The sequence below is a fragment of the Bombina bombina genome, chromosome 3 (genome assembly GCF_027579735.1).
Source record: "Bombina bombina isolate aBomBom1 chromosome 3, aBomBom1.pri, whole genome shotgun sequence".
Taxonomy (NCBI): domain Eukaryota; kingdom Metazoa; phylum Chordata; class Amphibia; order Anura; family Bombinatoridae; genus Bombina; species Bombina bombina.
Window position 1 is genome coordinate 816,845,681 of NC_069501.1, and position 12,028 is coordinate 816,857,708.

General features: G+C 39.4%; 1 protein-coding gene across 1 annotated transcript in view; it reads right to left on the reverse strand.

Annotated features, from left to right (window-relative positions):
• Positions 1-12,028, reverse strand: part of CUL4A (cullin 4A) — a 433,228-nt gene that overhangs the window by 67,242 nt on the left and 353,958 nt on the right. Inside the window, 2 exon segments of the mRNA XM_053707765.1 lie at positions 11,892-11,930; positions 11,933-12,001. Coding sequence (XP_053563740.1) covers positions 11,892-11,930; positions 11,933-12,001 — 108 coding nt within the window.

Sequence of the window (12,028 nt, forward strand, 5' to 3'; positions counted from 1 at the left end):
GGCGTCATCCATTACTTGTGGGAACCAATACCAAAGCTTTAGGACACAGATGAAGGGAGGGAGCAAATCAGGTTACCTAAATGGAAGGCACCACGGCTTGCAAAACCTTTCTCCCAAAAATAGCCTCCGAAGAAGCATAAGTATCAAATTTGTAGAATTTGGCAAAAGTGTGCAGAGAAGACCAAGTCGCTGCCTTACATATCTGATCAACAGAAGCCTCGTTCTTGTAGGCCATGTGGAAGCCACAGCCCTAGTAGAGTGAGCTGTGATTCGTTCAGGAGGCTGCCGTCCGGCAGTCTCATAAGCCAATCGGATAATGCTTTTCAGCCAGAAAGAAAGAGAGGTAGCAGTAGTTTTTTGACCTCTCCTCTTACCAGAGTAAACGACAAACAAAGATGAGGTTTGTCTAAAATCTTTTGTTGCTTCTAAATAGAACTTTAAAGCACGAACTACATCTAAATTGTGTAACAAACATTCCTTCTTTGAAACTGGATTCGGACACAGAGAAAGAACAACTATTTCCTGGTTAATATTCTTGTTGGAAACGACTTTTGGAAGAAAACCAGGCTTAGTACGCAAAACAACCTTATCTGAATGGAAAACCAGATAGGGTGGATTACACTGCAAAGCAGATAATTCAGAAACTCTTCTAGCAGAAGAAATAGCAACCAAAAACAGAACTTTCCAAGATAGTAACTTAATATCTATGGAATGTAAAGGTTCAAACGGAACCCCTTGAAGAACTGAAAGAACTAAATTTAGACTCCAAGGAGGAGTCATGGGTCTGTAACAGGTTTGATTCTGACCAAAGCCTGAACAAAAGCTTGTACATCTGGCACAGCTGCCAGTCGGTTTGTGTAACAAGACAGATAAAGCAGAAATCTGTCCCTTTAGAGAACTCGCTGACAACCCTTTATCCAAACCTTCTTGGAGAAAGGAGAGAATCTTTGGAATTTTAATCTTACTCCAGGAGAATCCCTTGGATTCACACCAACAGATATATTTTTTCCATATTTTATGGTAAATCTTTCTAGTCACAGGTTTTCTGGCTTGGACCAGAGTATCTCTCACAGATTTTGAAAACCCACGCTTGGATAAAATCAAGCGTTCAATTTCCAAGCAGTCAGCTGCAGAGAAACTAGATTTGGATGTTCGAATGGACCTTGAAATAGAAGATCCTGTCTCAAAGGTAGCTTCCATGGTGGAACCGATGACATATTCACCAGGTCTGCATACCAAGTCCTGCGTGGCCACGCAGGAGCTATCAGAATCACCGAGGCCTTCTCCTGTTTGATCCTGGCTATGAGCCTGGGAAGGAGAGGAAACGGTGGGAAACACATACGCTAGGTTGAACGACCAAGGCGCCACTAATGCATCCACTAGAGTCGCCTTGGGATCCCTGGATCTGGACCCGTAACAAGGAATCTTGAAGTTCTGACGGGACGCCATCAGATCCATGTCTGGAATGCCCCATAATTGGGCAAAGACCTCCGGGCAGAGTTCCCACTCCCCCGGATGGAAAGTCTGACGACTCAAATAGTCCGCCTCCCAGTTGTCTACTCCTGGGATGTGAATTGCAGATAGATGGCAGGAGTGATCCTCCGCACATTTGATGATCTTGGACACCTCGCTCATCGCCAAGGAACTCTTTGTTCCCCCCTGATGATTGATGTACGCAACAGTTGTTATGTTGTCCGACTGAAACCTTATGAACCTGGCTTCCGCTAGTTGAGGCCAAGCCAGGAGCGCATTGAATATTGCTCTTAGTTCCAAAATGTTTATCGGGAGAAGAGACTCTTCTCGAGACCATAGACCCTGAGCTTTCAGAGAGTCCCAGACCGCGCCCCAACCCAAGAGGCTGGCGTTGGTCGTGACAATGACCTACTCCGGTCTGCGGAAAACTCATTCCCCTGAGACAGGTGATCCTGGGTCAACCACCAGAGAAGTGAGTCCCTGGTTACCTGGTCTACTTGAATTTGGGGACACAAGTCTGTATAGTCCCCATTCCACTGATTGAGCATGCACAGCTGTAATGGTCTTAGATGAATTCGAGCAAAAGGAACCACGTCCATTGCTGCGACCATTAGTCCTATTACTTCCATGCACTGAGCTATGGAGGGTTGAGGAATAGAATGAAGAACTCGACAAGCGTTTAGAAGCTTTAACTTTTTGACTTCTGTCAGGAAGATCTTCATTTCCACAAAATCTATTATTGTTCCCAGAAAAGGAACCCTTGTGGACGGTGACAGCAAACTCTTTTCACCTTCCACCCGTGAGATCTGAGAAAAGCCAACACAATGTCTGTGTGGGCCCTTGCTTTGGAAAGAGACGACGCTTGGATTAGGATGTCGTCTAGATAAGGTGCTACAGCGATGCCCCTCGGCCTTAGGACCGCTAGAAGGGACCCTAGCACCTTTGTGAAAATTCTGGGAGCGGTGGCTAAACCGAATGGAAGAGCCACGAACTGGTAATGTTTGTCCAGAAAAGCGAACCTCAGGAACTGATGATGAGTTTTGTGGATTTGGAAATGCAGATATGCATCCTTTAGATCCACGGTAGTCAAATATTGACCCTGCTGGATTGTCGGCAAGATTGTCCGAATGGTTTCCATTTTGAAGGATGGAACTCTGAGGAACTTGTTTAATATCTTTAAATCCAGAATTGACCTGAAAGTTCCCTCTTTTTTGGGAACCACAAACAGGTTTGAGTAAAAACCTAGACCTTGTTCCCCGGAGGGGACTGGGTTTATCACTCCCATCTTTGATAGGTCTCTTACACAATGTAAGAATGCCTGTTTCTTTATCTGGTCTGAAGATAAGCGAGACAGGTGGAATCTTCCCTTTGGAGGAAGTCCCTTGAAGTCTAGTAGGTATCCCTTGGAGACTATCTCTAGTGCCCAGGGATCCGGAACATCTCTTGCCCAAGCCTGAGCGAAGAGAGATAGTCTGCCCCCTACCAGATCCGGTCCCGGATCGGGGGCTACCCCTTCATGCTGTCTTGGTAGCAGCAGCAGGTTTCTTGGTCTGTTTACCCTTATTCCAGCCTTGCATGGGCTTCCAAGCGGGTTTGGGCTGGGCCGCGTTACCTTCTTGTCTAGCGGCAGTGGAGTTATTAGCCGGTCCGTTCCTGAAATTGCGAAAGGAACGAAAATTAGACTTGTTCTTAGCCTTAAAAGGCCTATCCTGTGGGAGGGCATGGCCCTTACCCCCAGTGATGTCTGAAATAATTTCCTTCAATTCCGGCCCAAAAAGGGTCTTACCCTTGAAAGGAATATTAAGTAACTTAGTCTTGGACGACACATCTGCCGACCAGGATTTTAGCCAAAGCACCCTCCGCGCTACTATAGCAAAACCTGAGTTTTTCGCCGCCAATTTCGTTATTTGAAAGGCGGCATCCAATATAAAGGAATTAGCTAACTTTAATGCGTGAATTCTGTCCATGACTTCTTCATAGGAAGTCTCTTTCTGGAGCGACCTTTCTAGTTCCTCGAACCAAAAGGACGCCGCTGATGAGTGACAGTAATAACACACGTAGCTGGTTGAAGGATGAACCCTTGCTGAACAAAAATCTTTTTAAGCAATCCTTCCAATTTTTTATCCATAGGATCTTTGAAAGCGCAGCTGTCCTCTATAGGAATAGTTGTGCGCTTCGCTAGTGTTGAAAACAGCTCCCTCAACCTTCGGGAGGGTTTGCCATGCGTCCCTTCTAGGGTCTATTATGGGAAACATTTTCTTAAATATAGGAGGTGGGGCAAAGGGTACACCTGGCTTCTCCCACTCCTTATCCACTATGCTCGCTACCCTCTTGGGTATAGGAAAAGCATCGTCGTGCACTGGGACCTCTAAAAATTTGTCCAATTTGCACAACTTCTCTGGTACTACCATAGAATCGCAGTCATCCAGAGTAGCTAATACCTCCTTAAGCAAAGCGCGGATATGTTCTAGCTTAAACTTAAATGCTACTATATCAGTTTCTGCCTGTTGAGAAATTTTTCCTGAGTCTGAAATTTCACCCTCAGACAGCCCTTCCCTCACAGCCAATTCTGATTGATGTGAGGGTAAAAATAGATAAGGCATCGTCAGCGTCTGATTGTTCATCCTTTTTATCTGTATTTAAAACTGAACAATCACGCTTTCTCTGAAATGCTGGCAGTTTGGATAAAAGATTTGCTATAGAATTATCCACTACTGCTGTCAATTGTTGCATAGAAATAAGCACTGGTGCGCTAGGTGTCGCCTGTGCGGGCAAAGCTGGTGTAGACACAGAAGGAGAGGATGTAGAACTATCCCCACTACCTTCATTAGATAAATCATCTTGGGCAACATTATGAAATGTAACAGAGCTGTCCTTATTTTGTTTGGACGCTATGGCACAATCATCACAAACACTCGAAGGGGGAACCACATTTGTCTCTACACACACAGAACATAGGTTATCTGATGGCCCAGACATGTTAAACAGATTTAGGCAGGCAAACAATGCAATAAAAACGATTTTAAACAAAAACGTTACTGTCTCTTTAAATAATAAAATGACACACTTTATTTCTGAATGTTCAAAAAACTATGAAGGCAATATCCGATTTTTATGAAATTTGGACCCCAGTGTCTTAATGCTTATAAAGTATTGCACAGCAAATATGGAGACTCTAGCTCTTAAAATAAGCAAACCGGAGCAAATTGTTGGATTTAACCGTTTTTATACACCACAATGCCTGCTACAGCATTGCTGAAGCTTTTACCTTCCTTAGGGGTCAACCATCCACAGAAATAAGCCTTCTGGAGTCACTTTCTGAGCCACAGGACCCTCTCACATGAGACTGCATGCACTGCCTTGAAAATCAACTGCCACAGCTGAAGTGCCAAAATGAGGCCTCCTCCCTCAGTACACTAGAGTGAAGGGGCCCTTCCTGACTAGATTTAGGTGTCTAAAACAAGCCAGATCAATAAAAAACGTCCCCAAGTGTATATGAGCTCATATAAACATATCATATGCCATGATATTGCAATAAAAACCCAATCGATTTGGCCCCTAACAGTGTCTACCAGCATAAAATTCAAAAAGGGGGAAGCCTGTTATCTTTTTTGCTGAGGTGAAAGAAAAATGGCTTACCGTTTTCCCTGAGGGGAAAAAATGACTGTCATCTAGCATTAGCCTGTGTTGTTAGAAGGAGACTAGTCATACCTGAAGCAGATGAGTCTGCAAGCTGTTACCCCCAACTGAAGTTCTCTAGTTTCAACAGTCCTGTGTGGTAACAGTAATGGATTTTAGTTACTTGTGCTAAAATCATAGCCTTCTTAAACAGAATCTTCATACACTTTTCTGTTGTAGAGTAAATAGTACAAGCCAGCACTTATTTTAAAATAACAAACTCTTGATAGAAGAAATAAAAAACTACAACTACACCACAAACTCCTCGCCATCCCCGTGGAGATGCTACTTGTTCAGAGCGGCAAGGAGAATCACTGGGGGGCGGAGCCAGAGGGGGAGCTATATGGACAGCTCTTGCTGTGTGCTCTCCTTGCCTTTCCCTGTGGGGGAGAATATTTCCCACAAGTAATGGATGACGCCGTGGACCGGACACACCAATGTTGGAGAAAAGGTGTTCTGGAGTCTTCTACCTAAGCATGTTAATGTTCTGAGAAGATGTCTTGTAAGACTTAGACTTTTATAGAAATGTTCAATTATGCATATATTCCTAAGATTGTGAAGATAATATCTGTTGCAACATTGATTTACTTTAACTATATTGGATCGTTCTCGAGTTTTATAGGAGCACTGCATTATGAATACATTCTAATATTGGGAAGTTAATATTCTTCTGTTACATTGGATTCATAATGATTTATGTTCGTGCCTTTGTATAGCTGACAATGATTTATATTGAATGTATTCCATTTCTATTATAAAAGGGTGTGTAAATGGGTGTGTCCCATCCAATAGGAGCAAAATTGTTATAGGTATATACAAACAGGTTAATTTGATACTTTGTATAAGCCTGAAGTAGCAGTCCTATGTGGACTGACAAAACAAGTTGCTTGTTATATTGTTTTATCATTTTTTAACACACCTTTAATGAAAGAACCTGCTGCTTGCTGCTAGTTTGTTATCATGGTGAAGGAATTAGCTGAGGTTAATCAGACTGGACAAACTTCTGCAAAAACCTAGCCTGCATTTTAGCACCTGGAGGTGATCTCCTTTGTGAGTGCTAGTATTCTTTAGTTATGTTTGATTCTGTTGTTTGAAGGTATCACTATTGGTGCCCTGGTGCGTGTAATTTCCTTTTACAGATGATTGCTGTGGAGATTTGGGGACCAAAAATCTAACTGCTGTGTAATAGTGGATTTTACATGAAAGGAAAAAGACCCTTTATATATTTAAGAGACTGCCTCTTTTTACATGGGATTTATAGTTCTTATTGCTTAAAAGAAATAATACCCACATATACATATACTATAAAAATGAAGTTCATAGGGATTTGCACTCACACCTCTTAAGATACGAGCCAGGGTGTCAGGAACAGCAATATCCAATTCCAAGTAATAGATCCACACTCGCTGGACTTTCAAAAAACAATAAATTTATTGTGTACAGTGATGTTTCGGGGAGTCAACTGTGCCCTTGTTTCGGGAGCCAACTGTCTGATGAAGCGGACAGTTGGCTCCCCCAAACGGTCACTGTAAACAAACTGTTTTATTTGAAAGTCCAGCTATGTGGGATGTATTACTTGGAAATTAATATAATATATATATATATATATATATATATATATATATATATATATAATATATATACACAACATACATACATACACATACACACCCAAAGAAATAACTTGCCACCCGGTTTCTTTAATAAGGATGTTACCACTTTATTCCACATATGGTGGCATCACCTTGGCCGCACTATTGTGTCAGCTAGGGGTCTGTGATGCAGCCCATTGCACAGTTTATAGATTTTTACCTTCAGCCTGTGTAATGGGAGTTAGTGACTGTGATAAGATATTGAATTTGATGACAAGATAAAAGGTTATTGTAGATATATAGATGACCTGTTTTTTGTATGGACTGACACCACGGACAAACTGACTGAGTTTATTAACAAGTTGAATAGAATTCCCTCGAAAATCAGATTTACTATGAATGCGAGCTACACTCATATTCCATATTTGGATGTGATGGTAGTGAAGCAGGGAGGGGTGCTACAGACTGACCTTTTGTGAAGGATACCGATAGAAATTAACTGCTTTTGGCTTCCAGTTTTCACCCCAAATCACTATTGGATAGCTTACCAATTTTCAAGGATCAATAGAATTGTCTCTGATGAGGGACAGATAAAGGTTAGGAAAGAGGAAATGACCAACAAATTCCTTGATAGAGGCTTTTCAGTAAAAATTTTTGAGAGTGCCAGAATAAGGAGTAAGATGATCAAGAGAGCTGCAAGCTCTGAACCACCTTCATGTGTCTTTACCTCTAGGTTTAATTTAGTCACTCAGCAGATGAAACAATCAATATACACGTATTGGGACAACTTTATCTACAGAATGACTCTCTAAGAAGGGTGTTTCAAAGTCCCACCTTCTGATTGGATATAGGAGAGGAAAAAGTGTGAAGGACCTTCTGGTTCAAACTGACCCCTATTCGAAGTTAATGACGTCAGGAGTTGGGACATTAACCCCAGGCTGCCATAGATGAGATGGATGTATAACCCTGCAACAGCCTTAATGTGGGCAATTCATTAAGTCACCCTACGAAGGGCAAAAGGATCTATTTGAAGCATAGATTAACCTGTTCTTCGCAGATGGTGGTTTAGATTATTAAATGCCTGTGTGGCCTTACCTATGTAGGCAAAATGGAGTGCCCCCTGAAGGACAGAATTGCCAATCACCGGTCAAGCATAAGACAAGCCGTGAAGAAAGGAAAGAGTGACCAGCCGGTGGCATTGCATTTTTTGCAAGAGAAATATACGGCCGCTGGACTTCGCTGTATGCCTATAGATCAAGTCAACAGACCCCCGGAAGGTGGGTATGTGATAAATTACTACTCAGAAGAGAGATTGAGTGGATTTATAAGTTGCAAATGATGGCACCCTGGGGTCTCAATAAGCAAGTCTGGCTCTCATGTTTTTTAGATGAAAGATAATTTAGTTGCTGTTTGTTTTTGTTTTCTTTGATTGCATTAACTATGTGCTTACGTTTTATCTTTGATCATCTCTCTTGGTCATCTTACTCAAATCAGTTAGAATAAGTGAGCTAGAATTAGTAAGTAATGTGCTCAGTATTTTATGGAGTATGATTTACCCTACTGTGATTTTGATTGGTACTTAAAATGAGTACTTTTGTGTATATATGTAAATAACCTAGGGACAGGAGGCAGCAACTTCCGTTTTTGTAATTTGACTTTATTTTTTCCTGTTGCCATGACGAAGGATAATTTTTTATCATTTTTATTTTTTTATTTTTTTTTATGATCTATGCATAGAATATGTAGCACAAGGATGCGATTTAGCCCGCCTGATGTTTTTTATGTGGAAATTTGTTTTCAGTACTTTTTTCTAAGCTTTAGTTTAGTAGTTTTTTTGTTAATTTTGTGATGATGTCATCACAGGAAGTTGGTGCCTGCTTTTCTGGTTTGGTGATTTTCAAATGAGAAGTGTGTATAGAGCCCTATGTGGAATACTATTTAAGGTGGGGTGTTTAGTTTGTGTTGTATCCTTGATAAAGTCCCCAGATGAGGACCGAAACGTTGGATGTTTTTTGGATGTGAAGCTGTACACAAAATGTGAATAAAGTGGGGTAACATCCTTATGAAGAAACGGGGTGCAAGTTATTTCTTTGGAGTGTTTGAAGACTCTGCACCGCCATTATTACCCTTATAGGGAGTGCTAAGGTTGTGTAAGATATATATATATATATATTTATATACTTATATATATATTTCCAAGTAATAGATACGCACAAGACGGACTTTAAAAAAACACAACAATATTTTATTGTTTACATTGACGTTTCGGGGAGCCAACTGTCCCCCTTCATCAGACTGTTGGCTCCCCCGAAACGTCGCTGTAAACAATAAACTATTGTTCTTTGTTTTTTTAAAGTCCAGCGAGTGCGGATCTATTACTTGGAATTATATATATATTTATCTATATATATATATATATATATATTATATATATATATATATATATATATACTATATATTATCTATATATACTCTTACACAACCTTAGCACTCCCTATAAGGTAATAATGGCCGGTGCAGAGTCTCCAAACCCATTGCTGTCCCAACCCTTTGTCCTATAGTATGACTTCTCAAATTTAAATTCATTATTAGACAAAACAAAATCCAACCATTCCAATAGAAAACCGCTACAAGGGACCATTATACTGACCACTTTTTCTGATAACCCCCAGCACACTATCAATGCCCTCCTGTATGTCTGTTAGTATACAGACTAGAAACGTAGAAACAGTACGTTTCGGGGAGCCAACAGTCTGATGAAGGGGACAGTTGGCTCCCCGAAACGTCAATGTAAACAATAAAATATTGTTGTTTTTTTTAAAGTTCCGGCGAGTGCGGATCTATTACTTGGAAATATATATATACATACAAAATATAAATAAGTTTTTCTTTTACAGATGATTGCTGTGGAGATTTGGGGACCAAAAAATCTAAAACTGCTGTGTAATAGTGGATTTTACAAGAAAAGGAAAAAGACCTTTATATATTTAAGAGACTGCCTCTTTTTATGTGGGATTATAGTTCTTATTGCTTAAAAAAAATAATAATAATACACACACACACAATACATACATATACTATAAAAATGAAAGTTCATAGGGATTTGCACTCTCACCTCTTAAGATGTGGGGTGTCAGGAACAGCAATATCCAATTCCAAGTAATAGATCCGCACCTGCTGGAATTTCAAAAAACAATAAATTTATTGTGTACAGTGATGTTTTCGGGGAGTCAACTGTGCCCTTGTTTCGGAGAGCCAACTGTCTAATGAAGGGGGACAGTTGGCTCCCCGAAACATCACTGCAAACAAACTGTTGTTTTATTTGAAAGTCCAGCTAGTGCGGATCTATTACTTGGAATATATATATATATATATATATATACACACACATATATACATACACACATACATATACATACACACACACTCCCAAAGAAATAAACTTGCACCCAGTTTCTTCAATAAGGATGTTACCACTTTATTCACATATTGTGGCATCACCTGGCCGCACTATTGTGTCGGCTAGGGGATCTGTGATGCAGCCCATTGCACAGTTTATAGATTTTTACCTTCAGCCCTGTGTATGGGAGTTAGTGACGTTGATAAAAGACACATTTTTTGCAAAGGTTAAAAGATATTGGTGAAATAAGGCCTGATATGATTTTAGTAACCTTAGACGTTCTTAGTCTGTACACTAACAGACATACAGGAGGGCATTGATAGTTGTGCTGGGGGTTATCAGAAAAAGTGGTCCAGTATAATGGTCCTTGTAGCGGTTTTCTATTGGAATGGTTGGATTTTGTTTTTGTCTAATAATTATTTTAAATTTGAGAAGTCATACTATAGACAAAGGGTTGGGACAGCAATGGGTTTGGAGACTCTTCAGCACGGCCATTATTACCTTATAGGGAGTGCTAAGTATGTGTAAGAGATATATATATATATATATATATATATATATATATAAAAAATATATATATATATATATAATATATTAGATAAATATATATAATTCCCAAGTAATAGATCCGCACCTCGCTAGACTTAAAAAAAACAAAAAAACAATCGTTTATTGTTTACAGTGACGTTTCGGGGAGCCACAGTCTGATGAAGGGGACAGTTGGCTCCCCGAAACGTCAATGTAAACAATAAAAATAATTGTTTTTTTTTTTTTTAAAGTCCGGCGAGTGCGGATCTATTACTTGGAAATATATATATTTAAAAATATAAATAAGTTTGATATCTTGGCACGCCCCTTTTGGCAGATTTAATTTGAGACATAAAGCATAGTATAATCCGAGAAAATCAACTAAATATTTTACCACCTTCACAAAGTATGCTTAGGGCCCACACGTTTTTTAAATACATGCCGATATCATGATAGTTCATTTTCTTGCTAATACAATTGACTTACATTCTTATTTGCAACCCTATTAAATCTCAACGAATTTAAATGTGATCAAGAGCATTCCTATCTATCCTACTGGATTCTTAAAGGGACTCTGAACCCAAATTTTTTCTTTCGTGACTTCAGATAGAGCATAGCAATTTTAAGCAACTTCTAATTTACTCCTGTTATCAATTGTTCTTCTCTTGCTATTTGAAAAAGAAGGCATCTAAGCTTTCATTTTTGGTTCAGTACTCTGGAATCACTTTTTTTTATTGGTGGATGAATTTATCCACCAATCAGCAAGAAACAACCCAGGTTGTTCACCAAAAATGGGCCGGGCATCTAATCTACATTCTTGCATTTCAAATAAAGATACCAAGAGAAAAAAGAAAATTTGATAATAGCAGTATATTAGAAGTTGCTTAAAATGTCATGTTCTATCTGAATTCACAAAAGAAAAAAATTGGGTTCAGTGTCAACTTTAACTAAGAGCTTTGAATTTGCAATTGTTCAAGCCTTAAAAATCTGGTAAAAAACAAGAGGGAAAAAACAGCCTCTCAAATTAACATTTATAGCAAAACTATACATTTCAGAATATATAAATTAGTATGAATAATGTTGCAAACTGACCTATTTTATTTTTTTTAAAGAAAAGCTAGTCATACTTGTTTCAGCAGACATTTATTTTGAAAAATAAAATAGTGAAAAAACAATTGTGAAATAAATACATAAAAAGATAATGCAGACAATACACTTACCTCTGCTGGTAAATGAACATCCATGGGTGGTATATGTGGGGCCAGTATCCCATTGTTAGGATATTCACAGTCAAGTCTATGGTTCCAGGGTCACTGTGATTCTGCATATACTATAAACAGATATTTTTACATTATTT